The following is a 26,265-nucleotide window of genomic DNA, read 5'->3' on the forward strand; positions in this document are numbered from 1 at the left end:
CCTTGAGCGGCGCGCGGCCGCCGCTGCTGCTGCGCGTGCTGTAGAGGCGCGGGGCCACGCCCTCGGCGGGCGGCGCGCGCGGGAACTCCTTGAGCGAGCGGCTCAGCGGCTTGGCCTTGCCGTGCGCCTGCGCCGCCGCCTCCAGCTTGTAGGCGCCGCTGCTGCCCGCCGGCGACGTCGCGCTCTTGGGCAGCGGCTGCAGCGGGTGCTCGGGCCTCTCGGCCTCCATGGCGAAGCTGACGGGCCGCAGGAAGCAGATGTCCAGGCTGGACTCGGAAGAGGCGGGCGAGCAGTTCTCGAAGAGGGCCGGGGCCTGGAACGGCTCCTCGTCGTAGGGCGCGGGCAGTGCGAAGATCTCGCCGCCGTACTCGAACTCCTCGTAGCCCGCGGGCACGAAGCCGCGGGCGTCGGGCAGGAGCTCGGCCGGGGCGCGCAGGGAGCGCTCCATGTTGCCCAGCGGCTCGGCGGGTGAGGGCTCGAAGTCCATCTCGGGGATGGCCTGCAGGGGCCCGGCGAGCGCCTTCACGTCCTGCTCGGCCGCACAGAACTGCGCCGGCGCCAGGAGGCTCTCGGGCCTCTCGTGCTTTCTGCCCTCCATCTCCCACTCACTGGGCTTCCCGGGCTGCATGCTCTCCATCAAGCTTTGCTGTTGTTGGCTTTTCTTCACTGGGGGCATCAAGTGTCTTTAAAGGGGAAACAGAATACAAAAGAGGTGTGCTTACGGTTGGTTAGTGCAGGCCTCTCCTCGAAGCGCGAGGCTGGGAGCAACATGCCTCTGCCAGCTGCTGCTTAGGCGCACAACTAATAGTTCCTCTCCTCTCTGCCCTCCTAGGCGCCTTCATGTGTCACCTACCAAACTCCAAGGGCTTCTCCAGCTAAGGAGTCCCCATGAGCCCTGGTCCCCCACGTGGGAGGGTGAAAACGCCATCTGTGAAGCAGATGACCGAAGTATCTGTCAGAGCAAGCAGGCTGGGCACAGAGATGGCAGGTTAGCCAAGGATGGTCGTCCCTCCGCACGTGGAAGCTCTGACCCGCCCACCACATGGCCAGAGCCCCAAGGTACCTCCTTTTCTCTCCCCTCCTTTTTTTGCCCTAGTGTTATGAAACCAAATAATGGAAAGAACTTTTGTTCGACTCCTGGATCTAAACGCCTAAGAACAATTAAATTTCTAAATGAAATAAATGTGGTACAGCCTTGAAAACTGTTGAATCTGGATGATGGTATTTGGGGTTCACTGCACACTTTACTTTTGTACATATTTGACGTTTTCACAATAAAAAACTAAAAAATTTTGTGGCTGTAGAGCATGCTATATAAAGTTGTCTCAAACTTTGACCGACAGAAACAACCACCAAAATGAAAAGGCTCTCGCTCTAAATATGCCCAATTTCATGTTTAACCATGAATAATGAATAATTTACGTAAGATATTAGGGTAGCATACACATCAGATTGGATGGGATTTGCCAGTTCTGGTGGAAGGTAATTGCCAGGCAGATGTGAGTCCATAACTACACGCTGACCCAACCTTTTATTTATTTATAGTTTATTAATTCTACCACAAAAAATACATTAAAAATGCAGATGTATTACAAAGAAAAAACAGATGCAAATACTGAGTATCTCTCTCTGGTGAACTTAAGATGAAAACGAGGTCTCACACTCAAAGGTGAAAAGAAATGATAAAATGAAATATTGACCTAACTTGAATTGTCTTTTCACTTGGAAAATTGTTAAATTTTTTATTGGCCATTTTCCCAACACGGAGTGCAATGGCAGCCATCTTTTTGATCTGGGTATAATCTCTAGGGATTGTTTTGGCTCTATTTGCTGCACTTCAAAGAAGATAGCTTTATCATTGTCATAAAAGCTGAAGTGACCCACAAAGTAAACACCCTCTTCCTGCCTAACTCTTTCCCACTCTCCACCCATGAAAGGTATTTTTTCTGTATGGAGTTCTCCCCTACAGGATTTGTGGGATTTTCTCTATAGGAAGGAAATCTTCCTGGGCTCTATTTATAGAAAGGTTAATGTCTCATAGGTCCAGAATGTTTATGGAATCTCTCTGTCTTTCCATATTTACGCTTATGTCTTTCGATGACATATCATTCTCAATTTTAAGAGATGAGGGCAGAACAAGGAAACGGTTTATTTTGCATCACTGATCAGATACTCCTTCCATTGATTGTAATTGGCATTTTAAAAATTGTAACGATTAAAAATTGAAATAATCTCAGTTGCCTACCTCTCATTTCATTGTAATTTTAGAAAAGTAGCTAAAACTTCAAATTTTCCTTAAGATAATAAAACTAAATTTTCCTTAAGGTAATAAAACCCAAAGCAGAAATTATAGTCTAAGCAATTACTTCTATGAGAAATGTCTGTATTTGACAGAGTGCTGGCGTTTGGAATTTTGAGTTTTAGTTTCCCTTATCTTTCCAGAAATCCTGGTTTCAAAAGTAGCTAATTTGACTTTATCCTTATCCTTCAGAGGTAAAGAGTTCCAAATATATATAAATGGCCTAATCCTTAATGTAAAAATCATCAAGAAGTTTGATGAGTAAGAATCCAGCTTAATGTGCTAGAGGGTTGCGTGCAGAGACTTTAAAAGGCTGTCAAATACATCCAGTGCACAGAACAGCTTTAAGAGAAGCTGTCATAAATGAAGAACTTAAGAAATCGCTTTCTGAAGCAGCTTCAAGGGGAATTGGGAAAGGCTAAACAACATTCTTTCTATATCACCTCAGGCCTATTTCTCTTCTCAGAGCCTCAACTTCCACTCACCCCTGCCTGGGATTCTCTCTCCCTCTACTACACCTTTTGGAGAACTTAAGTGTGTTCCTACCCTTCTGAGGAGCTGTAAGATGCCTTCCTGTCTTCTCTTCCACTCAATCATTGTCTAAACCCAAAGAAACTTGTGCTGTAGGCAGAGGGTGGTTATGTGTGATAAAATTGTTAGGAGTAGCCTTCAGCCTCTAGGCCTGCCCCTTAACATTAGCCTTCCTCTGGGATCTTGGGTCAGCTGCTTGCCTGCCATATATAGGCTTGGTGGAGCAAGAGGGAGGGAAGAATCCTGTAGGTCATACTCCTATTCCAGGCTGTCCTGCTACCCCATACAGATGACTTGGCACCCAAGGGCATTGCCATATAACCTTTCCATAGCAACAAGTGCTTACGTGACAGCAGGGCCAGAACTGGGAGCAGAAGGGTAGGGTTGCAGTATCTCTTCTGAGTGGATCCCACTGTCACGGACAGCCTCAGGGCCTGCAGTAGGGGAAGCATCTTGTCCAGTGTTTGCACACTGGGAAGCCAGCCCTTTGTACAGCTTTGCCATGGATGACCTATGAGAATGGAAGTAGTAATTTTCAGAGTGTACAGTGGGAAATTGGCTCTGAACGCACAGATTATACCAAGAAAGTTAAGGAGACAATATTTCTCAGACAAAGCTCAGCTGTGAAGTTCTCCCTCTCTCTCTTTTTCTCCATGGCCCTCCACAAACCAGGTTGTTTACATAACAGTGCAGGCTAGATGCTGGGCAAGAATAGGGATGCTGATTAATTGCCTGAGTTAAGTTTGAGGGAAAGGGGTGGTATAGAAAGATGTCCTCCATATGAGGAGCCCTAGCTTGGGAAATGGCATCTTTTTCTGGTCTCAAACATCCACAGAAATGACTGTTTTCCTCACTGGGTTGGGATGAGGTTGAAGGAAATCCAGGTCATTAAAAAATTCTGCTATGGGTTGTTTCTGTTCCTTCTGAAGCCAGATTCTCCCTAGGCAGCTCTTTTTGTTTCTTTTTAGCGTGAAATTTGTTCAACCATCACCCTTATTTGTTTAGTTTTTATCCACAGCACTTACGCCATCTATTTATTGACTGGCTGTCCAGCTCTAGAAAGTAAGCTCCACGTGGCAAAGATTTTTGTTTTGTTCATTGCAGTATACTCAGTACATAGAGCAGTACCCGACACACAGTAAGTGCTCAATAAATACTTGTTGAGTTCATGAAAGAAACCACATTCTGGCCTTTAAACTGCATTTTTTTTTTTTGACCTGGCAAGCTTAGGGAAACAACTATTTTCAAGGTGGTTAATAACACAAGAGGGAGCCTGCATAGGGATTAGAGTAAGACTGTCTTTATTTTTCTAAAACAATTGTACCTATTACCTGATGGAATTACTTTACCACCAGGTAACATGTCCCTCCCTCCTGTAGCCAGCTTGACCACCTCATTTCCCTCCTCTTTTCTGTTCTCTTCTACACCCATCAATGCATTTCAGCAACTTAACGTACAATGAGGTCACTTTTGACAGGTATCCACCTTGACTGTCTATATCCCTGTTCTCAGAAAACTTTGATCAACCCTCTAGATGGCAGCATTAGAAGCTTACTTCTTGAGCTTTTTCCGTTTCTGAATAAGCAAATCCTCGTTGCATTGAAACAGCAGGGTGTAATGCGAGATGAATACTCGAAGGCGCTGAACACACACCAGAAGGAGGTAATAGTCAGGGTGTTCCTGCTCTGTGAACTTCAGGACATTCTGGATGGAGATAAAAAGGAGGCAGCATTACATAATTAGAATGAAACTTTTGTCTCTTGTGCACCTTGCCTCCATCTGTTATGAAAGTTTGGTAGCCATTTAACCAGAACAACAATACATGTGGCCAATCTAATTGTAAGCTGAATGGTTAAACCTGCTGTTCTCTTTGTCCATCAAGGGAGAATAATAGTCACCGTTGCTCCTGTTTGAGTTGGATGTGAACGTTGGATAATTCCCTCTGAAAATTAGAAGGATCTACTCAATAGATCTCTAAGGTAATAGAACCATTCTAAGAATTATTATCTATAAGCAATGCCTTATGACTTAAATGAGTCAGGCCAATGGTGAGAATGTCAGGCATCAAGGCAGGCTGGAAGGGGATGATGTTTATGATCAAGCCTGGCCTGGTGGTTCCTCCTATTATACTGGCTACTGCACTGTAGAGGAACGTGCACCTTGGTTGGATCTGGGAAAGCTGACATTATTGAGTCTTCCTATTGCCAAGTGCTAATGCCTTTACAGATTTGTTTTCTCATTTAATGTTTACCACAGCTAGGTTAGATAGGTGCAGTTATTACCTCCATTTAACAAATAAGGAAATCAAGGCATAGAGAAGTTAAGTAATCTTCATTAGGTCACACATCTAACAAGTAGCAGAGTCAGAATTTGAACTCAAGTCGGAGAGTAGAATCAGGGCTCTTATTTACCATACTGCTTGCAAGACCTGGGTTTCAGTCCTAGATTTTTTTTTCACCTGTAGGTGTGTTAACTTGGGCAAGTTACTTATTTCTTTGGCTCTCCATTTCCTTACCTAAGCAATGGTAATGACACCTATTTCATGGGATTATTGAAAGCATTAAATAAGATAATTATTGGGGCACCTGGGTAGTTCAGTCAGTTAAGCATATATGACTCTCGATTTTGGCTCAGGTCATGATCTCAGGGTCATGGGATCGAGCCCCATGTTGGGTGCTATGGGGAAAATGGTGTGCAGAAGTCAGCTCATCAACTTCTTCATGCTTTCTCTGTGATGTACGACATAAGCAATATATGGTAGGCCCTTGGACTCACTCCAAAAGAAAGTAGTCAAGATAGCAGTTAAGTGGACAGGTTACACAGATATTTCTTAGATGCCAGCGGGTGGGTAAGGGTTTGGGTGTACATTTAGATGGCTGTAGAACAAGGTGGAAGGGACTGAATAGTACTCAGAATCTACCAGGAGCTGCTATAGAGAGATCCTAGATCAGCAGAGGTGGTGGTTGCTGGTAAATGAAGACAGAACTTCAAAGGCAAACATCATGAGCTAAAAATTTTTAGAGATTGAGATTTAAGTTCATACAACAAAGTAGGAATGGGGTAATCACAGCAATCTAAGTCATTTCATTACTCCTTAGATATCATACCAACGATTCTTCCTTTACCCTTTACTGTGTTTCTCAGTTGCAAGCCACAAATAGTAGTTTAGCTTGAAAATCAGTTTGGTGGCTTCCCAGCCATGCCTACCTGCAGATGTATCAGATATTCAGGGATGCGCTGGACTATGTGAAAAAACAGTGTGTAGATGTCAGATTTAATCTCTTCATCACCCTGAATGAAAGAAAGGGAAAGTCACTCTTCAGTATCCCTCCAGCTCTGGCTGCAGAACCCCAAAGTCAGTCCTACCAGAGTAGGAAGGGTTTTTTTTTTTTATTTGCAGAGCATTTTCTTTCTCTAGAGTGTCATGATCCTTCATTGGATAGGACACTTGTTCAGAGACACACTCAAGGAGACAATTCTTCTATAGCAGGAAGCATATCGTACTTCTTTTGAATCCACCCAACTTTCCAAACAATCCCGTCCTTCCCCACCACTCTTTTTAGCATAGTGCTGGACAGAAGTGGCCACTCAATAAATTATATTTGAGTTGAAAGAATTCATTAAGATTCTCATCGAAGTGCTCATTACACTGGCTTACTAGTAAGCACTAAGGGTGGGTTGGAGCCTCATGAGGGTGGAGAAAGAATATAACTAGAAACTGGTCAGCTGGGCTGGCAGAGGAAGCATGTTGGATTTTCTCCATATCCCTTCCTTTCCTTCTCCTTCCCTTCCCTTCCCTTTCCCCTTCTCAAATATTTGCTGAGTGCTAACATGTGGTAGGCATTATACTTACAGGGTTGAGAGTAGTGGGGGTTGAAGTAAAACATTAACAAAGAGACCCTCACCTCTTGTGAAACTTGATTAACTCTTAACTTTAGGCCTCTGAGAGGGTTTCTACTGACCTAAAATAGCTAGAATTGTTAGATATTTATATGTGCTTATTGAGCACCTAATATAGCATTGCAGTAGCAATACTTAAAGCTATGTATTAGAACCACTTTATGATCTTATAAACTGACAGACACAGGATGATTTGAGTTTAATATTCAGATTCCAGTTAGCTGAGCCTGGGCGGGGGTGGGGGGGCACCCACACCCAGCATGGAAGCTGCAACCAGAGGATCTCTGCTTAGAACACCTGTTTACTGTGTGCAAACTTCTAATGAAATAGAAAAAAGAAGTCAGTAAATCAGAGCAAGGACCAAAGCCCTGGCACTACTCCTCAAGTGGGCTCCTTTAACCCCAGGTAGGAGTGTCAGTGACGCTCTTTGAGCCATTCCCCAGCCGGGAAGACAAGCTGAGTGCATGTGTTGTATTCCCCGAGGTGGTTAAGCAACGACCTATAGATACACACGTAACCAAAGGGCATTGCACACATAGAGTTACCTTACCTCCTTCAGAACAACAACATGAACCAAAGAGATGCATTCCGGCAGGTCCCTTAGGTAGGCAACGTAATAATCCAAGAAATTATTCTTGAAAACAAACACAAAAATGCATGGTAAGAACCCGGAAACAGGAATGATAACAGCTAATATTTTTATAGAGTCATTTATATCAAAAAGGAGTCCTTTGCAGAGATTATCTTCGTCATTTATTTAATGTGTTCATTAATATGGGTTTTTTGTTTGTTTGTTTTTTAATTCATTCTTTAAATCTTTTTGGTTTTAAGGTAAATATCCCCATGGACTTGGGAACCAAAACTCAATAGTCCTGTTTCAATGAGAGAAAGTGAAAAACCAGCGCAGCAAAGAGGGGCCACGTATGTTGAAAAAGTATTTTTAAATTGTTAAATGATTAAAATGCCTATTTTGTTTTTAAGTTACTTTTTATTTTAGTCATCTACATCCAATAAGGAACTTGTCCAGCCCACCTCCTGGTGTCTAGAACAGTGATTCTCAACTTTTTCCACTAATTGTGTATTTCCACCAATTGCTTATTCATGTATGCAATATACTTTCAGGAAAACAATTCTCAGCTCCCAAAGATATATTCCCACAGATACAACAATTCTCAGCCCAAGAAAGCATATTGAAAACAAATGAGTAAAAGTGATACTAGAGGGATTGCATTACATCCATATAAGTAAATAACTTATAAACTTTGTATTATCACCTACATCATTGATATATAGAGTTTGATTGCAGGCTAACTCTGGCTTGCAGACCAATTTTAATTAGCCCACACAATATTTTTAAAATAAATTTTCACATAAAATTCTGGCTTGCCAGTGTCTCTTAAAATATCGGAAGATCTGGCAATTCTCTTCCCTTCTTCCTGAATAATAATTGGATAATATTTCTTATAGAAAAGCATATGTGCTCCACTTAAGCTCACCTCTCAATAGTCCATATTGTATCACATTCCACTTACTTCCACTCATTTATATCACTGTCTGGTCCTGCAGGCATTTGAGTTTGCAACTTTTGGCCTGGATCATATTTTCTTTGCAGAACATTACAGAGATTTCGAAACTTAACACCCTTTTCTCCAAGGAAGTGAAAATAAAAAACATTCAAGACAAATAACTACTCCTCACAGTTTTAAATATCTCTAAGGAATGAAATTAGTTGTGAAATACATACACATACACAAACCCTCTTATATTTATTTTGTATGTGTGGATGGATATGTTTGTGAATGTGTATATATTTATACACAAGTGCACACACACATATTTACGTGCATGTTCAGTGGGTCAGTTATACATAGTACGGTGGGAAGCGATGGGCTGGAAGTTAGGAGATGTGGGTCACAGATCCACAACTACCTAGCCAGCTGAGCGATTTCAACAAAGTCTTTTAATGTCTCTGAACTTTATTTCGTTATCTGTGGAGTGAGGAGGTTAGACTAGATCTCAGTAGTTTTCCTAACTCTGAAAATCACTGATTTGAGGTTCTCCATTCAGAGAAGCAGACAAGGGAGACACAAATGCATGTAATTCAAGTTTATAAAGGATTTTTAAAAAACTTACCTCATCATTTGTTAACTTAAGGAATAAATCTCCAAGAACTCCTTGGCGTGGCCACTTCAGGACCCTTTCCTGCAGAGCATGAAGCAAATCGAGGTGCTGCTGGACAAGGTACCGTAAAGAGCCAGGGAAGAGGCTTGAAACAGAATAGAGATAGGATCACACAAACCAGGTGTAGAGAAGAAAAGACACTATAAGAACATATGCAGGAGGTTCCATTTTTCCCAGTCATTCAAAATATTCTGAGTCACAGCTCTGCATTCAGGACTTTTTTTTTTTTTTTAAGTTTGACATTGTAGACCTAATAGCAAATATCCTCAAGATGTAAAAAAGACCCCTTTAGGGGTGTCTGTGTGGCTCAGTTGGTTAAGCGTCCAACTCTTGATTTTGGCTCAGGTCATGATCTCAGGGTCCTGGGATCAAGTCCCTGTTGGGCTCCGCACCCAGCAGGGGAGTCTGCTTGAGGGTTCTCTCCCTCTGCCCCTACTCCGACTGGTGTACTCACTCGCTCGCTCGCTCTCTCTAAAATAAATAAATAAATCTTATAAAAAAAATAAATTAAAAGACCCCTTTACCAGTGGCTTCTACACAAATGTGTATTGCACTAATAAAGAGCACATCACTTGAGCGGCTTTTTTTTTTTTTTTTAAGGGTTTTTTGTTTTTGTTTTTGTTTTTTTGTAATCTCTACACCCAGCATGGGGCTCAAACTCACAAACCTGAAATCAAGAATTACACACTCTTCCAACTGAGCCAACCAGGTGTCCCTTGAATGGCCTTTTTAAAGCCAAACAGTTACTGTCTCATTTATGTGACAATAGAAATTCTAAGGGAACTCTTTTCCAAAATTTTAAAGTTATTCCCACTTGCAAAAGAGTCTACTCTAATTAGTGTTGTAGATGACAGCACTAAGGTGGCACTTATCATTCTTAGCTACTGAGTAAGAGACTCTGATTTAGGCAAAAGGGAAGACTTATTTAAAGCTGGCACCTAAATGCTCAGGGGATGGGCATATGAAAGTGTTCCTTTCCCTTCCCTTCATTTTCCAAGAGGAATACTGGGTAAGGACACAGTCTTGCCTGGAGAGGTTGTGGACCAGGCATGGCCTGCTACTCCCTAGAGCTTCACAGAGCCCCCTTCCTCCTCTCACTACCCTCTCCCCCATCTCTCAGTGTGTCCCGATTTGTTTGTTTGTTTGTTTTTCCAGAGGAAATGAAGGGAGGAAGAAAGGTGTCAGAGAAGGATGAGGTGGAGAGGAGAGAGAGAAAGAATCAGGGGAGGAGGAAGAAGGTGCATGGGGAAGGGTGGGGCAATCAAGGGCCTATAGGAATGAGGATGGAAGCCACAAGGAAAGGGAGTTTTGCTGGCCTGCAGCCAGGACTAGAAGTCCAGCTTGGTGACTTACGGGAATTGATAGTAGGTTCCCTCGTGCTTTCAAGACCACAAGTTTAACGAAGATGAAAGTGAAGGAAGGCCTGCTTGTCAACAAGAGCTGAACTTACGTGGATATTCCCCCAGGGTCCAAAGAGAATAAATCAGTGGACAATTGAGGTGCTTTGCCAACCCTGAACAAGCAGACCTTTGTTGAGAACAGTACGAAGAACAGCACTTTGGTAAGAAGTTTTTTCAATCTCCCATCCAAAAAAATAAATAAAAATTAAAAAAAAAAAAAGGCTTTTTCAACCCATCTGCAAGTAAAGCAGACTCCCCTGAGGCTATAGCTCAGAGAGGACACAGATAACAAAAAGAGTATCCAGCCCCTTGTGAAAAGATACAAGGATTCCCTCACTCCGGTCTTCTCTCCCTCCCCCTCCTGTATCACTAGTCTCCACACATGCAAAGCCAGCTGGTCCATTAAACACAAGTGGAGGGGCTTCCCCATCTTAGCTCTTATGGCTCGCACAGTGGGCTCAGAAGATCTAAGATCTAAGTAATCCCTGATCAGAGGGAATTTGGAGGAGTGGCTAGGAGACAGCCTGACTGTGGAGGAGGCCATAAAGCTAATGGAGGAAAGCACAACTGATTGAACTGAAAGAATAAAACACTGTACCCACGAAAGGTCTAGATGTGAAAGATTTCTCCCCACTCAAGGCTATCATGACTTTGGGTAATATTCCCGGTGTGACACTGAAAGATGTTAGGGCACCATGCCATGGTGAGATCTGACTTTGAGATGGGTTGTCCATATAGGTTATGTAATATCTCTTAAATGATCTCTTTTGTTTTTCTCTTTCTTTACTCCTCTCCTGGCTTTGCCTGGCCTCACCTGGCCTGACCTTCTTTCTCTTTCTTTTGAGAAAGCTCAACTTCTGCTACACAGTGACCAGTATCCTTGCAGAACTGGAAAGCTGGTAATTTGGTTGGAGGCCATGTACCTCCTGGATTGTCCACTGGGGTAATAGTTTGAGATTTCAGGGTACGGGTCAGAAAAGGTTAATGCTCCCATCAAGTATCATGGAAACACAAAAGTTCCACAAAGAGCGATGGCATACAGTGGGTTCTATACCAAATACTGGGGAAAAAATCTATTTAATAAGGACATTATTTGAAATCAGAGAGGAGTGTGAAGGAGGGGAGCCAGGAGATGGAGAGCAGAGGGAGAAAGAAGCAAGCGGTATAGACATGCACGTAACCTGTTTCCTTGTTTTGCCTAGAGCCACCCCTGACTCCCAGAAGCAACTTGTTCATGAAGATGAAAGTATTAAGTACTCAACTTCTTATCTATTCCTTACTAGGGGTGAAATTATAGCAACTACATGAGTAGTTTAATCTTTTTAAAACCTTCAAAGTTATTTCAACTCCCACAATACAGTACTTAAACAACAAGGGAAATAAACTAAAAGCCATGAAGGAAAACCCAGTTCGAGTTTCAGATCAATAACTTAGCTCTTGCCAGTCTAATTTTAGGCCAGAAATCCTGAGCTTCAGCAGCAGGACGCACCCACATTTGAGGGGCGCCGTCGCGAGGCGTGTGCCACCTGGTGGTGAGCCGTAGCACACGGAGTTCTTGGCGGATGTGGAGTTGAGCTCAGAAGGCTGCCTGGTAATCCTGTCAGGATGGCGTCACCCCTCCCCACAAGGATTCCGACAGACAGGCCCCTTTGATCCCGAGCTTGTAACTCTAAGTGAATCAGACCAGACAAAGCCAAGAACTGCAACTTCCGTGATCCTCTAACGAATGAACAGCACCGCAAGTTCCACTCAGACCTCAGCTGGCAGCTCGTGCCCCTGCAGTTTCCAGCCCTTTCGTTCAGCCAGGGGCAGGGCTGGCTTGAAACAGGCCAACGAGGCTCTTGAGGGCTTTACTTTCCTCTAGGGAAAGCCTAAAGTTTCATTGTATAGGTTTGAGAAGTTTTGAGGGTCTGGTTGTAGTTATGGTGGGTTTTGTTTTAACCCCGGGGGTTACTTTTCAGCAGGGGTAGAAAGGGCTGGTGGCTTGCAATGTATGGTGGGAAAGATAGGGCATGTTACTAACTTGTTTTCATCTTTCCATGGGGAAAATGCCATTAGAGAAAAGGAATACTCTCATTCTGTTGTGTATTTCGTTTGGCTGGCCTATTTAAAGTACCCATGGAGGCTTCAGGAAAGCTTAGAAAAAAAGAAGAAATGTAGTGAACGAAGGAGGATAATGGCAATCTAAGACTAGGGTGGAAAAATGGCAACACTGCAAAGCTCAGAACTCCAGTCTTTATATTAGTCCTAAGAGTATTGACTTAAAGCTTTTCTCGTCTCGATCTGTGAAAAGAAGACAGTTAGCTTAGTAGTAACTAACATGAATAGCATTATCACAGATATGAGAAATATCCGTTTCCGACTTTCATGGGGGATTGTATGATAGTTTTAAACTTTTTCTAAGCTCGGGATTTGGGGAAGATCAGTCCTTCCTCAGTCATGGGTCATGGAAGAACATCCTAGACAAGCCGGGAGTCACGGCAAGTAGAAGAGAGCTTCAGTGAGCCAAGAAAAGTTGCAGCAAGTAGAAGAGAGCTTCAGTGAGCCAAGAACATTTCTAGCATCTCTGCCTGACAAGTCAGTTGAGATCTGAAGTAAGAACGTATGCGCTGTTAAGAGGGAAGCCTATGCTGTAAAATAGGAACAGACAGAAGGTCTGCTTCTGGCTGAGAAACCTGGCATATTGCTCTTAGTTAGGTGATGTGTTTGAAATGACAAGGTCCTCAGAGAAGTGGTATGATGTGGAAAGGTCACAAGGACAGGGGCAGACAAGCCTGGGTTTGAATCCTGGCACTAATGGACTAGGTGGCTTTAAAGCGCTCTGGACTTTAGTTTCTTCCTCTGTAAGGTAGGCTCCCCAGGGTTCCTGTGAAGATTTCATGAAGTTAGCAATCAAGTACCCGGTTACTGTGTTCCACAGTAAACAACTCTCTGTCTCTCTGTCTCTCTGTCTCTCTGTCTCTCTCTCTCTCTCTCTCTCTCTCCCCCCCCCTTGTCCCATCCCCCAATTTTCAGAGACAAGGAGGACGTGCGGCTGGCTTAGAATCTCGGATGTGGAAGCAATACTACACCAAAAGGTAGACTTGCCTTCAGATTTGATCAATGTAAACGGAGCAGGTCTCTAGGAGCAGCAAGATAGCTAGAGACGGTAGAGACATCTCAGAGGGCTGCAGGGGCAATGTGGGAGGGTGGGAGGAATTCCAGACGGGGAAGGAACGAGAATCTGGGTGGCCACTGAGAGAGGGTGAAGCCCCATCCAGGGCCTCTAGTGGTCAGAGCTTTAGCCGCATCACATTGCCCTTGCTGTTCCTTGTTGTTTTCTACACTTTGCTTACCTCAGCTTTGCAGTAAAATGATTCTTGAAAATAGTCAAGCCACTTTCGAGTCTGTCAGGGACTATTCCCTCACCTCAGCCGTTTAGATAGGGGGAGCATTGTGTTCTGGTGACTGGGCATATTGCCGGCAGCCGCAAAGCCAAGTAAAATTGGGGGATGGTAAAGAGGAGAAAAATACATTTAGGGGCTTCCCAAGATAGAGTCACGATTTATGGACCACCAGTGTCTATTACCTGATAGACTATTAAACTATTAATGCTACATGTATCTGTAATAGTCCATAATCCAGACTTTCCATTCTTTTGGATTGGCCTTTTCCTCAACTAATCTGGATTATTACATCTTCATGACGTTAGTCCTTTCCACCAAATCAGAGTTTCCTCCTTCCTGCTTTTTTTAATGGAGAAGCAGCAGAGAGGATATAAAGATGATGAACAGAGGCAATCACGGAGTGTTGCAATCTTGGAGCTAGTGTGCTGTCATAATATCCTGCAGACCTGGTGGAAGCACCAACACACACACACACACACACACACACACACACACACACACCCCACCCACTTGCGCACCGTCTAGTACTACGGGATCACCTAGACAAATAAGAAAGATCCAAGTCCAGAGTTAATGAGCCTTGTGCCATGTATCTAATGGCCTCTTAATACTTCAGACTTCCACTGCGTCCATTACCTCCTACGTCCATGAGACCTGTGATCCCACGAGGACTTGCAGATGGCAACTGAGAGCAATGTCTCCCTCACTGTCGCATTTATTCTCCCTGAGGCTCTTTACAGACATGCCAGAGACAATGAAGGTCTCAGAGACTTTATTCATTTTCTTATCTGCTGTAAGTCTAAACTTGAGACTTGCCAGTCATTACCTGCTGTCACTGCCTACTCTCTCTTCAAGGACTATTTCTGGAACTCTTTACAGGTCCCAGAATTCCCCAAGTGCAAACAATAAACAACTTACCTTAAATTTTAATCAATCTGAAAAGCAAAGGCAATGAACACATGGATACCTTCTCTCTTTGGAATTCCTCTTTCCATCTGACCCTTGGAATGTTGCCTTGATCTTCAGGATCAGAGAGATGTTAATGACATATTTTCTTTCTGACTCAAGCAGTTCTAGAGCCACAGTCTGTCTTTTAGCTTTAAAAACAAATCAAAGGGAATTTTTGTCAACCATTCCTTCCCAAAACTCTATTAAATCATAGAAAGCAATAAAAAGACATTGAGAGCAATAAAAAGAGATATCAGCAAGTTTTTGGAAGATGGAAAACAGAACCGAAGCATGGTAGTTAATTCAGCAGAGTAAGGACACAAAACCTTGGTGTTCTCATCTGCAGATGGAAAATCTGCTGAGAAGCAGAAAGCCTCAAGGAGTGAAGGCACGGGGCACCACAGAAAGTACACATAAGGAACAATGCTGAAAACAGGAGACTTAGTCTTCATAAGGTGCAATTGAACTTCCAGGCTCCTACCCCCATGCCAGATGGCTTCCTCATTCACCCCCACCATGGGAAAATGGGAAAAATTAAACTAGAGAGGTCCTTATCTCTGGGGTCTGGACTAAAGACAGTAGAGGGAAGAGTTGAGATGCCAACATGGAAACGAGGGGACTCAGAGAAGGCTTGCATACTGGGTGGGGAGACTCCCCTCAGCCCCTCCCCCTGCAGGTGTTCCCACAGTGCCAGTAGCGAGACTCACACTCTCCAAGCAGGAGACTGGAGGATCTTCCACTGAAGAACCTGAACTACCCAAGGGGAGAAGACCTACAGACACTGACGTAAAGAGGTCACCTACCAAAAAGTTAATTTGCCACCTGATTAGCCTATAGTGAAGCCCATTTACTGATAAGCTTGGCCAATATAGAATCTTGTGGTTTCTTTTTATTTAGGGGCCCTCTCTTAGATATAAAAAAAAAAAAAAATCAGCTAAGGGTCCTCAGACATTTGAATCAACCTTACACCATAAAAGAAAGAGAAGGAAAAGGTATATATACATTTTGAATAAATAGAGACAATGCAGGGGATGTAATGTATAGCATGGTGACTATAGTTATTATAATATTTACATATATAATATAATATATATTATATATATATAATATATATAATATATATTATATATATATACAATATATATAATATTGTTTTGCATAATTGAAAGTTGCTGAAAGAGTAGACGTAGAAGTTCTCAAAGGAAAAAAATTGTAGTTATGTATGGTGATGATGTTAACTAGACTTATTATGGTGATCATTTCACAATAGATACAAATATCAAATCATTATGTTGTACATCTGAAACTAATATGTTGTATGTCAATTATACATCAATTTAAAAAAGAGACAATGCAGAAACAAAACTTTTCAAAAATCCTATAATTAAGGGGCACCTGGGTGGCTCAACTGGGGAAGCATCGAACTTTTTTTTTTTTTTTAAAGATTTTATTTATTTATTAGAGAGCAGAAGCAGGGAGGTTGGCAGGCAGAGGGAAGGGGAGAAGCAGGCTCCCCACTGAGCAGGGAGCCTGATGTGGGGCTCCATCCCAGCAATCGTGACCTGAGCCGAAGGCAGATGTTTAACCAACTGAGCCACCCGGACATCCCGTGAAGCACTGATTCTGAATTTCAGGTCAGGTCATGATCTGGGGTCTGGGATCGAGCCCTGCATTGGGCTCCCTGCTCAGCAGGGAGTCTGCTCAAGGATTCTTTCTCTCTCCCTCTGCTCCTCCCATCACTCATGCATTCTCTCTATATATAAAAATAAGTAAATAAATCTTTTTTTAAAAACCTTATAGTTAATATTCTCAAAAAGATATGAGAAAAACATTCTGCCCATTTAATAGGTATAGGATGCTATGTTTTTTTTTTAAGAAAAGAGAACATCCAAAAAGAAAAAAGAAGGAGGAGGAGGAAGTGGAGGAGGAGGAAATTTTTGACATTTTTTTCAAAGATAGAAGAGTGTCAGATGAAATCAAGGAGATCTGCCTTCTTCCCCACTCCCCACCAAAACAAGAAAGAGACATGTTGAAGTAAAAGAGACCAGAAAAAGATGGTGGTAGAGAACATCAATCCAGGAGACCTGACATCAAATTAGTAGAAATTTCAGAGAAAGGAAAGAAGATGGGTGAGACGATATTATCAAATTAATAATAGAAAAAAAAATACCAGGACACACATTTCTAGAGGAAAGGGCCCACTGTGCTCAGTATAATTAATGAAGAAGACAAAGGCACACCAAAGGTAAAGAGAAGATCCTAAAAGTTACCAGAGAGAACAATCAGGTAACATACAAAGGACTGATGATTAGAATGGTATTGGACTCTCCAATAGTAACATTAGAAATTAGAGGACAGTGGAACAATTGCTTCAAAATGATGAGGAAAAGTGATTATATTTTTTTATTTTTATTTTTTAAATATTTTGTTTATTTGTCAGAAAGAGCACAAGCAGGGGGAATGGCAGGCAGAGGGAGAAGCAGGCTCCCTGCTGAGCAATGAGCCCAATGCAGGACTCCGGGATCATGACCTGAGCCGAAGGCAGATGCTTAACGGACTGAGCCACCCAGGCATCCCAGGGAAAATGATTTTATATTCACCTAAATTATCAACAAAGCATGTGGAAGCTACTGGACGAGGGGTTCCATCAAACAAAGAGTAAACCAAGAAACTAACAAAGACACACAAGATAAAAACAAACAAAAGGGAATCTGACATAGAATAACGATGAAGGGAATTCCTAGGAGGAATGGGAAGTCCCGGGATGGCAGCACTGCAACAGGCCAGATTGGACTAGGATGACAGAGGACTCTAGGGCAAAGGCTTTGGTGGGGGAAAAGAAGAAGAAGAATGTAAATGATAGATTTTCCATCACATTGCTAAAAATTAAAAAGACCTATATAAAGGGAGACATCCCATGTTCTTTGATTGGAACACTCAATACTGTCAAGATGTAAATTCTCTGCTAATTGGAATAAAAAGAATATAGAGTCTAGAACTAGACCCACCCATACGTGAATCACCTGATGTTCTTTACACAATTCAATATGGAAAGAAAGATATTTTCAATAAATGGTGCTGAAGCAACTGGACGGCCATATGGGGAAAAAAATGAACCTGGACTCCTTCCTCACACCATACATCAAAATCTATTCAAGATAAGTAATAGATTGGAGCTCCTGGCTGACTCAGTCCGTAGAGCATGCAACTCCAGATCTTGGGGTCATGAGCTTGAGCCCCACATTGGGCATAGACTTTACTTAAAAAACATCTAAAAAAAAAAAAAAGATAAGTAGTAGATCAAAATGTGAAAGCTAAAGCTATAAAGATTTTAGAAGAAAATGTACTAGAATATCTCCACACCTTTGGGATAGGCAAAGATCTCTTGGAAGGACACATAAGTCACAATCTATATAAAAAAGTTTAAAATTGATTAACTTCGTCAAAATTAAGAACATCTATTCATCAAAAGACTATTAAGAAAGTGAAAAGGCAAGCCACATACTGGAATAAAATATTCTCCCCACATATATCTAATAAAGAACTCGTATCCAAAATATATTAAGAAATTCTACTAATTGATAATAAGATAATGCACTTTAAAAGTTAGACAAAGAACAATAGCTAAATTGTGGAAGGAGCCTAGATGCCCTTCAACAGATGACTGGATTAAGAAGATGTGGTCCATATATACAATGGAATATTACTCAGCCATCAGAAAGAACGATTACCCAACATTTGCAGCAACATGGAGGGGACTGGAGGAGATTATGCTAAGTGAAATAAGTCAAGCAGAGAAAGACAATTACCACATGGTTTCACTCATTTATGGAACATAAGAAATAGCAGAAAGATCGGTAGGAGAAGGAAGGGAAGAATGAAGGGGGGGTAAACAGAAGGGGGAATGAACCACGAGAGACTGTGGACTCTGGGAAATGAACTGAGGGCTTCAGAGGGGAGGGGGGTGGGGGATTGGGATAGCCCGGTGATGCGTATTAAGGAGGGCATGTATTGCATGGAGCACTGGGTGTTATACGCAAATAATGAATCATTGAACACTACATCAAAAACTAAGGATGTACGGTATGGTGACTAACATAACATAATAAATTATTAAAAAAAATAAATAAAAGTTGGACAAAGAACTTAGGCACATCTTAAAAAGATGTACAAATAACTAATAAGTACATGAAAAGATGCTCAACATCATTAGTCATTAGGGAAGTACAAATTAAAACTACAGTACCAGTACACCCCCATGAGAATGGCTAAAATTAAAAAGACTGACCATACTAAATATTGGGAAGGATGTGAAGCAACCAGAACTCGTGGACATTGCTGGATGGAGTATAAAATGTCCCAACCACTTTGGAAAACTGATGTTTTCTTTCCAAGTTTAGCATACTCCTATCCCTTAATATAAAGATTTCACTCCTATGTGTACATCCAAGAGAAATGAGGGCAGACGTCCAAAAAACACTAGTCCAAGAATATTCTTATCAGTTTTGCTTATAGTAGCCCTAAACTGGTAACGATCCAAATGTCTATCAACAGGAGAACAGATAAGCAAATTGGGGTAAATTTATTCAATGATTAAAAAAAGTAATGAACTACTGAATGAATTACACACATTATAGTGAGAGAAAGAAGCCTGACTCAAAAGAGGACACATGGTATTACTCCCTCTATATGTAGTTCGAGAATAGACAAAACCAATGTAGAGTGATGGAAGTCAGAAGAGTGGTTCTTCGGGTGGTAAGGTGCATGAGCGAACTCTCTGGGGTAACAGAAATATTGTATGTCTCGATCCAGGTACTGATCACAAGGGGCTATACATACATATATATAAAAGGTCAACGAACTGAAACTCAAGTTTTGTGAACTTTGCTGTATGTAAATTATCCTTCAGTAAAGTACTGATTTAAAAAAAAAATAGCAGTATAAACTTGTTTTAAAACATGGAAGCAGGTACCAAAAGAAACTGTGAAAACAACTTAAAAGTGGTTGCTGTTTTCTTCATAACCAACCTCTTAGTACTATTTAATTTTTCATGTGTTTTATAGTAAAAACTAATTTTTAAAAATTGCCTTCCACAAAATAGTTGGAGGGAAATGCCGTTATGTGATGTATAATAAGCATTGAGTAGCAATTTGCGATATGAAGGGGAGGAAGGAAGGGAAAAAGGAGGAAGGGAGAGAGGACAGAAGCTGTTGGAGTGGTTGATACTTTGGTGACAGACTCCTGATCCAAGATGCACATTTTGAAGATTTCGCATCATTGACTACGTAGTTCACAAAATGCTGCCCTCTTCTCCACCAACTTTATGCCTTCTTTCCCCCCCAAAGCACTGCGTTACTAAATGTCATAGATACCCAGAATCGAGATGCTGGTCCCAAGCTGGCCATGTGACCTCAGGTGAGTCCCTTCACTTCTATAGGCTTTAGTGTTCATCTGAAAAGGAAACTGGAGAGCATGTGGTCTCATATGTCCCCTGAACCTATATTGCAAGGGTTCTAGCCTATAGGTTTCCTGTTCTTCAAAATTTCAACCTGTATTTCCCCTTGGGACTTACCAGCTAAAGAGGTTTCACATAAAACATTTTCCAAGGAGCTGTGTCTGCCTTGGCCAGAGTCCTTGAGTTTATCTGGGTGGTCTTTCGTGACATATTCCTCACCCCATTCTTTACCATCCTTAGGCTGCCTCCACACACCAGATGAGAGATGGCTCTTGGGCTGGATATCAGCTGAGAGGCAAGACTTCAGGTTTTCTTCTGCTTCTGGAGTTGTTGGGTTCATTCCTGAAAAATAACACCTGCTGTCAAGACCTGACTTTTTTATAGACTGGTGATGCGTAGTAAGGAGGGCATGTATTGCATGGTGCACTGGGTGTTATACACAACTAATGAATCATCGAACTTTACATCAGAAACCAGGGATGTACCATATGGTAACTAACATAATAAAAAAACATTAAAATAAAAAAAAGATCTGACTTTTTTAAAAAAATTATATGTTATTAATTCCGAAATATTATGCCCCTGTTTGGGTACAAACTACCCCTCAAGGATTAAATGTATCAACTAAGGATTAAAAGTTTCCACAGTTGCAAAGGATCACCTCTGTCTGTTTCCAGCCTATGCATCCTCTACTCTTTGTATGTAGTCTCTACTATATAATGAGTTTTTAAAAAGTAAATTTATAAAATACTATAATTAATTTGTAGTAAGTATGCATGGACTCCCTGTATCTCCTTCCTCTTAGGCGAGCACACCAGGGGACAAAATACAGAGGAAGAAAGATGCCAAAAACAATGCTTTCTTTTGCAGTTTGTCTTCCTTGGCCCCAATAATGGTAAGTTGCAAAATGAAAGGAGGAATGGAGGGAGGGAAGATGAAATAATTTATAAAATACTGGTGAATTGTCTATTAAGTAAATAACTTTTAAAGTAAATAAACTATAAAATGTGTCCGTAGAAAACTTATGCCATGCTATGTATACCTGTGAGTTTCTCAGCAAATAGTATTTCATTGGTAATTGATGTGAGCCAGAAAGACCCAAGAATACTGGTTTTGTCTTAAACATCTCCACCCCTTCTCTCTCTTTGGTTTAACTGAGTCACTGACTTACTCTACTATACATCTTGGCATCTTAGTAACCATAGTGTTTTATCTTGCCTGAATTCTTTCAAGCCTGGTTTGTGACTAAGGGACTAGAAGCAGGGAAGGTGGAAGCAGGGAAAGGGTAGAATTGCTAGAAGAGAAGAGAACTAAAAACAGAGCTGCTTACCAGGACCCATCATCCCCTTCACATTACTGTCTGCTACATGCATAGATCTGGACTCTTGGGCTGCAGAGAAAGGGAAGCTTTCAATCAGTATTCACTCCACTAACAGGGCTGGCACTTTCGATGAGCCAGACACTGGGGACAGCTGGCAGTTTATTGAAGAAGACAGAAGAGCCAAAAATAAAATAAAATTTCAATATAGTGGCAAGCACTATTCTCCCATTTGTAAGAAGATACAATGAGTGGCACTTATATGTGTAAACTGTGCGCAGCAAGACCTAAATTATTGTCTAACTATGATGGTGAGGATGGTGATGATAAGAAGAGCCAGAATAAGGCTGTTCTAATGTAAGTCAAACCCTGTCACTCCTCTGCTTAGCCCTCCAATGGCTTCTTGGGTCAGCGTTAAAGCCAAAGGCTTTATAATGACCGTAAGGCCCTAAAATATCTGCCCCCTTCCATGCCTGCTGTTTCCTTCTTTTCTTAAAACCGCATCTCCTGTTGTCTCTCTTGTTCACTCTGCTTTAGCGCCACCGCTCCAACTTGAACATCTCAGTGATGTTCCCACTGGGATGTTGCCATGGGCTGTTCCCTTTCTTCCCCTCCGTATGCTCACATCCTCACTTTCTTCAGCTCTTTACCTGGCACCCTCTCTGAAATTACTCCTGTGTTTCCTTATTGTTCTCCTTATCATTAACATACTGCACATTTTATCTATCTTGTTCATTGTCTGCTTCCTTCAGAACAAAGGCTCCATGATGGCAGAAATGTTTGTTGTTTAGTTCATTACTATCTCTCACCATCTACATCAGCACCTTGGGTGATGGATGGTTCGAAGGAAAGGCAAACGGGTAGTGGGACAGTCAACACCTTAACCGCAATCTCATGAAAGACCCTGAACCAGAGGCACCCACAGATTCCTGACTCAGAGAAACTATAACATAATGGATGTTTTCTATTTTAAGCTACTGAATTTTGGAGCAATAAGCAACAATTGCACCATTTTATAATTAACAGTTGGTAACCTAACCCCTTCTAAAGTGTGGTCCTTAGATCCTGAGTTTTAACATAACCTACCACCAATCATATCCAGAATGTCTTATTATGGCACATTATTCCCAAATTCTGCGGTAACTCGATTGAATAAGCTATGTTATATAAGCTATGTCTGTTACAACGGAAGGAAGGAGGAGTTGCCACCACACAGCTCATTGAACTCCATCTGAGCTCTTTGCAAATATAATTTTTAATCTTTTATCTTGTGAACATGTTCAACTTCCCCATACCAGGCACTGATCTGACCTCTACTTTCCAAGGCCATCCTGTATTCTTTCCTAATAAGACCATCTTTCTATGACCTGTTCCTCGTGACATGGAGCAAAGAAAATAGAACCACCTGTGATGAGCCCACTCATTCCCCAGATGGATCAGTGAGTTTTCCCGCACTGCACCTATCAGTCTCTAAAGTAACTACTCAAAGAGGTAAAAAAAAAAAACAAAAAAAAAACTACAAAGAAGAAAAGCAGATCCATACTTTGAAGTTATACTGATTAAAAGCCGTCTGATTTAGATTTTTTAAATTTAGTTATTCAAAACACATTTATCGTCTAGGAATATATTGTGCCTTAAGGCAGAAGGGTAGAAAAGCACCAGCCCTGCCCCAGAGGAGCTTACAATTGGTTAAGAAGTCCTTGAGCCTCTTTTGGAGGCTTTCTATATGTGACCAAAACATTTTTTTAAAAAAGAGGACAATTCTTCTAAACGTTAATATCTCCGTTCACTCTCTGGCATATAAGGTGCTTTGCCAGACATTGCTGAGCATACAAAGATGTAGCAAGCATGTAGCCAGACATGGTTACAGATGGAGGTAACTGGATGGAAAACCAGTTTCTTTATCACTGCCCAGGAACAGTTTTCTAGCATCTGTTCTCATCCCTCAGATCAGCGGTGTGGCTAGTGATTGTCTGCCGACAGCACCAGCTCTGGTTATCCAGAGGAAGAGGGGTACAGAGTTACACTGCCACTGAAATCACTGCCTGCCAGTTAAGACAGATGTGATTTTCTCATATCAGTGACACCCCGCTGAAAAAACAAGCAGAGGGGCACCTGGGTGGCACAGCGGTTAAGCGTCTGCCTTTGGCTCAGGGCGTTCCCGGCGTTCCGGGATCGAGCCCCACATCAGGCTCCTCTGCTATGAGCCTGCTTCTTCCTCTCCCACTCCCCCTGCTCACTGGCTGTCTCTATCTCTGTCAAATAAATAAAATCTTAAAAAAAAAAAAAAGCAGAACACACAATTTTATGCTAAGAATACGCCTTTAAAATGTCTATGCAGAGATAAGGATTGAGAAGTAATGTGGAAAATAAAACGAGTTATTAGAGTGAATAATTTTTTTTAACATTTTTCTACTAAGGTTAGTATCTGAAATTTAGAAAACCCAGATAAGTATCTTCCCAAAAAAGAAAATCTTTTAAAATTGGGCAGATTCTCTTGGTCTCTTAGGATCCTCTGGAGTCTTTTTTTTTTTTTAAGATTTTATTTATTATTTGAGAGAGAGAGAATACAAACGGGGAGTGGCAGGCAGAAGGAGAGGGAGAAGCCGACTCCCTGCTGAGCAAGGAGCCTGATGTGGGGCTCGATTCCAGGACCCCGGGATCATGACCTGAGCTGAAGGCAGACACTTAACCGATTGAGCCACCCAGGTGCCCCAGGATCCTCTTGATTCTTATAAATGCCAGTTACAGGAGGAAAAATTCTGAGTAATACATAATTTTCCTATAATAAGGATAGAGGACATAAACACATTCTCACTATTACTTAAGCTCTAGGAATCAAGAGGAAAGGCTTGGCTAATTCAATATGATTTGCAAACTGTACCTTTTTCATAGGCCTGAGAAGGCAACAGGTTTGTAAAGTCCTCACTTGGAAGAACAGGCTCAGGGATATTGATCGAACGGAAAGGACTTCCTTGTGCTTGAGCAGGCCCAGCCTGTGAGCCATGTTCCTCTTTTTGAGTTTTCCTGAGGAAGGAAAACAAAGGGTCTTAATGCCTGATGGGTTAAGAAGAGAATCAGTTCAGAATAATTCAAGAAAAATTCTGAATTATTAGGTTGAACCATACGAAAGTGCCATTTTTGTAAATTAAAAATAGTTAGATATTAGCAATTCTTAGGGTTCAACCTGAGTCATCACCAAAGCTGGAGAAAAAATTTCAAATACGTACAAATTGCATCCTAATTGTAATATCTATATTTTTGTTTTTCTGTCCCTGGCTTCTTTGTCATCAGGATCTGTACAGAGTTGACAAAGATGACAGTTTGCTTGGGGTGATCTGCACTCACTTAACAAAGCAACACAAAGGTACCAGGAAGCAGGAGGTCTTCAACCACAAACAACAAGCCATCTTTCAGGGTCACACAAATACTGTTGCCATATTTCTATTTTTAATTTGATCATTTAAAAACCTACAACAATAATGATTATTTATGTTTAATAGTGAAACTTAATTGATTCAAACTGGTGGAGTTATTAACCTAAATGTATTTTCAATGGTAGAAGTAAACTAGTAGTAACATTAGAGAAATTTTAGAAAACTAATTGAAAAAGAAAATCTTGAGTGACCCCACTATCTTAACACAACAATCACCATTTTTGAATGTATCTTTCTGATTGTTATTTTACATGTTTTTACAGTTGAATTCTACATGTCATCTTATATCATTTTCATTTTACTTCCTGTTGTATTGAGCACATTTTCCATGTAATAGTTACCATCCATTTTTAAGTGTAACCCGTTTTTATGACTCTCTAACCTCCATCACATGCTGACCCGCAGATCCCAGCAGTATGTAGCCAGTTAGCTATCTGCCGATAGGGGAAGAAGGTGTTCTCGGTATCACTGTACAAGCCACTGTTTATGGGCTTACCATTGGCCAATTTTGTGTAAGACACTCACTTGGCTTTAACTTTCCGAGATTCCCTTCGCTTTTCCTGCTGAAGCTGTTCAATTTTCTGTTGCATTTCTTCTTGCTTGGAAGTGATGGCCTGAATCATTGACATGGCATTGCTCAGCTCTTCCTGAAAAACAGGAATTGATACATACTGAATCTGGTAAAAGGGCAAAAGGATATAACATGATACCTAGTACATGGTAAGATTTTAATACATAGTTGTTGAATGAATGAGAGATGAACATCTTATTTCTATCGTGATCTATAATTTTAACACAGAGATCCAAGAAAGAAAAACATGAAATAGATTTTTTTTTTCCGTGATAATTAGTGAATGGGCCAGAGGGAAAATTCTTTTATTTGACTGCTACATGAAAAGGTGTTTACTGCTGTGACTAAGACCAAGAATCTCTCTGTTTAGCCAGGGAAAAGAAGAGGAGCCTACCTTGAAATAGTTTAATGAATTCTTCATCTCGGTAACTTTTTCTTCCATGGAACATCGGCAGCTCTTAACCTTCTCTTCCAAAGCATATTCTCCATGTTGAATTCTTGACAGTTCTTGCATAGCTTCCGTGAAACCAGTTTTGAGTTCAGAGGCCAAGGCCTGCAACTAAAGATAATCACCAAGAGTGAGTTCAGTTTACTACAAACTATTATAAATACTGCCATTGGCCCCTTGAATGTTCATTTTGTTTAAGAAACCAGGCTCCTGAAAACCTACAGACCTCATTTACTGGTAGACTAAAGTTTAGACAACATAAGGCAACCTTGGTCCCATTCTTTTAAGGAAAAGAGGGTCTTTTTTATATAGCACACGCCAAAGCTCAATAGTGACAAGCAAGCAAACAATTAAGTTTACAAGTGCTCCTGTGAGCTTCTCTTTATTCTAA

At 41.5% G+C, this 26,265-nt stretch overlaps 1 protein-coding gene across 2 annotated transcripts in view; it reads right to left on the reverse strand.

Moving 5' to 3' along the window:
• ARHGEF33 (Rho guanine nucleotide exchange factor 33) overlaps positions 1 to 26,265 on the reverse strand; it is a 46,735-nt gene that overhangs the window by 12,084 nt on the left and 8,386 nt on the right. For both annotated transcript variants that reach the window (XM_034659629.1, XM_034659630.1), the window contains exons 3-14: positions 25,821 to 25,985; positions 25,381 to 25,502; positions 24,303 to 24,445; positions 21,431 to 21,490; positions 20,218 to 20,442; positions 14,665 to 14,794; positions 8,864 to 8,996; positions 7,281 to 7,364; positions 6,038 to 6,121; positions 4,386 to 4,534; positions 3,177 to 3,341; positions 2 to 683 (exon numbers count right to left, since the gene is read on the reverse strand). In XM_034659629.1, coding sequence (XP_034515520.1) covers positions 2 to 683; positions 3,177 to 3,341; positions 4,386 to 4,534; positions 6,038 to 6,121; positions 7,281 to 7,364; positions 8,864 to 8,996; positions 14,665 to 14,794; positions 20,218 to 20,442; positions 21,431 to 21,490; positions 24,303 to 24,445; positions 25,381 to 25,502; positions 25,821 to 25,985 — 2,142 coding nt within the window. The remainder of the gene's footprint in view (position 1; positions 684 to 3,176; positions 3,342 to 4,385; positions 4,535 to 6,037; positions 6,122 to 7,280; positions 7,365 to 8,863; positions 8,997 to 14,664; positions 14,795 to 20,217; positions 20,443 to 21,430; positions 21,491 to 24,302; positions 24,446 to 25,380; positions 25,503 to 25,820; positions 25,986 to 26,265) is intronic.

Source organism: Ailuropoda melanoleuca, chromosome 4, assembly GCF_002007445.2.
Source record: "Ailuropoda melanoleuca isolate Jingjing chromosome 4, ASM200744v2, whole genome shotgun sequence".
Classification (NCBI taxonomy): Eukaryota; Metazoa; Chordata; class Mammalia; order Carnivora; family Ursidae; genus Ailuropoda; species Ailuropoda melanoleuca.